General features: G+C 35.3%; 1 protein-coding gene across 1 annotated transcript in view; it reads left to right on the forward strand.

The window, feature by feature from the left end:
- The first annotated feature begins 337 nt into the window (after positions 1-337).
- LOC143233447 (peptidylglycine alpha-hydroxylating monooxygenase-like) overlaps positions 338-1,957 on the forward strand; it is a 51,904-nt gene continuing 50,284 nt past the window's right edge. Inside the window, exon 1 of the mRNA XM_076469697.1 lies at positions 338-377. Within this exon, the coding sequence (XP_076325812.1) occupies positions 338-377 (40 nt within the window). The remainder of the gene's footprint in view (positions 378-1,957) is intronic.

Genomic DNA, 1,957 nt, shown 5'->3' on the forward strand with positions numbered 1-1,957 from the left:
TGTGTATTTAATCTGGTTGAATTTGAGGGTAATCCTTTATAAGGAAACTTGTTACATAACATGGAAGATGCTTGTGTCACCACCAATGGGTTCATCCAGGTGGCTGCGCCCATTAGAAGATTCTACTGTTGGATGCCAACAAGAACTAAATGGCATTACGCCATACAAGACAGATGCACCCATAACAGGCCACCGTTTAGGATGAACAGTGAAAGTAACGTCATGGTTCCAGTCTCCTGATGGATGTAACATTATCCAAGAAAGTTGTGCCAATTGATATTGGGATCAGTTGGAAGTGACGTCATGTTACTCACTGTTGCTTCACCACACTTTCGAAATGTCATGGGATAGAGTGAAGGTTCAACCAAAAATTATAAGTAAAATAGAAATAGTCTGATATCATAAAAATTAACAGTAATACCTATCATCTCTTGACGTGCCCTTGTCTGATCAAAGTATAAAACTTGACTGTCATTCGTTACAAAGTAGTTATGTCTCCAAAGTGCATATCCTGAATTCAAAGCACAAACACGTTATACAAGTACCATCATATTTTACGAAGCCTTAGGATGGTTCAGTGAAAGTTCCTACGAGGATAATCGTCATATCCTTGTCTACCCAGTGTCCAAAAAATGTGTACATCTGGAATTGTCGTAACAAATTACAGGAAGGCGTAAATGAAAATTTGAAACCCAATTTCAATGATGTGCAATACTGCTTCAAATAATAGTGGATTCTGTCTGGTTTCTCTGGCACTGTAGCTCATGCCATGAAGACAAATTATTATTGTATTGGGGGTGCACTTGCACCTGTTTAAGTGCTATGTGACGTTATCAAAATATGGTTAACTTCCAGGGTTCTTTCATTTGTGACATAGCTGTATACGTTTTGGGTATTTAACTTTCTTTCTTTAATAACAGATTTGAAGTTTGAATAAACCATGAGTGATAAAAGATCAAAGAGTCCTTCTTCATCTTGCTTTTAGTTCAGAAAGTTTTTGGTAATATCACATGGAACAAAATATTTGTTTTATTATTTCATTAGCTCGATTCACTTAAACTACTGCTGTAAAAGGAAGAAAAGCTGAGAACCTAAATATAGTCGAAGAATGAGAAGTGGCATATCATTTTGAGTTATTGGTTAGCTCTAAATAGACTCCAGTCTAACCTTATTTAACACTGCCTCTATCTGTAGTAGTGCCCCCCGCGAGTACAGCGGTATGTTTACGGATTTACAACGCTAAAATCAAGGGGTTCGACTCTCCTCAGTGGACTCAGCAGATAGCTCGATGTGGCTTTGCGATAAAAAACACACGCACGTATCTGCAGTAAAAAAATTCTCTTTTCTTGTTTCCTTTCTTGAGAAAAGTCATTGACCCATAAGACAACAATTTAGCTTTAGTGGATATTTGGCTGCTCCAATTCAATGGATCGAAATTGTTGACAACTATTTCAAAGACTCTCGATGAAATTGTGATTCTTATTCAAAATAATTCTTTGTATTACAAATAATAAAGAAAGCCATTATGTTCAAAGGACTTAGCAAACTGTGGCTGTGAATGTAATTGTTTTTTTCTTTGGGTGAAATAGAGAAAAAGGAAAAAAAATGTTTTTACACAAATAAGGATGTACAGCTGAATTAAGGAGAGTCCAGCATGTGTTTAATGGAGCGAGATGTTTAAAAAAAAAAGATGCAATTTTTTATACTTTATTCAACATGCTGATAAACAGACTGAAGATTGTAAACTAATATTTCATAACAAAGGATATGATACCGTGTCAACAATTGTTAATATTAATAGTACTGGTATCACTGAAGAGTTCAAAAATGGTTGGGGTAAACGACCTGAAAACGGTATAACAGATAATATTAAAATGTTGAACAAAAGCATTGACAATTTTAAAGAATTGGAACCTGGAAAGATGAGGAAATACTCGAACCTATATGATATTTCTTT

This window comes from Tachypleus tridentatus, chromosome 1 (genome assembly GCF_004210375.1).
Source record: "Tachypleus tridentatus isolate NWPU-2018 chromosome 1, ASM421037v1, whole genome shotgun sequence".
NCBI classification, from domain to species: Eukaryota; Metazoa; Arthropoda; class Merostomata; order Xiphosura; family Limulidae; genus Tachypleus; species Tachypleus tridentatus.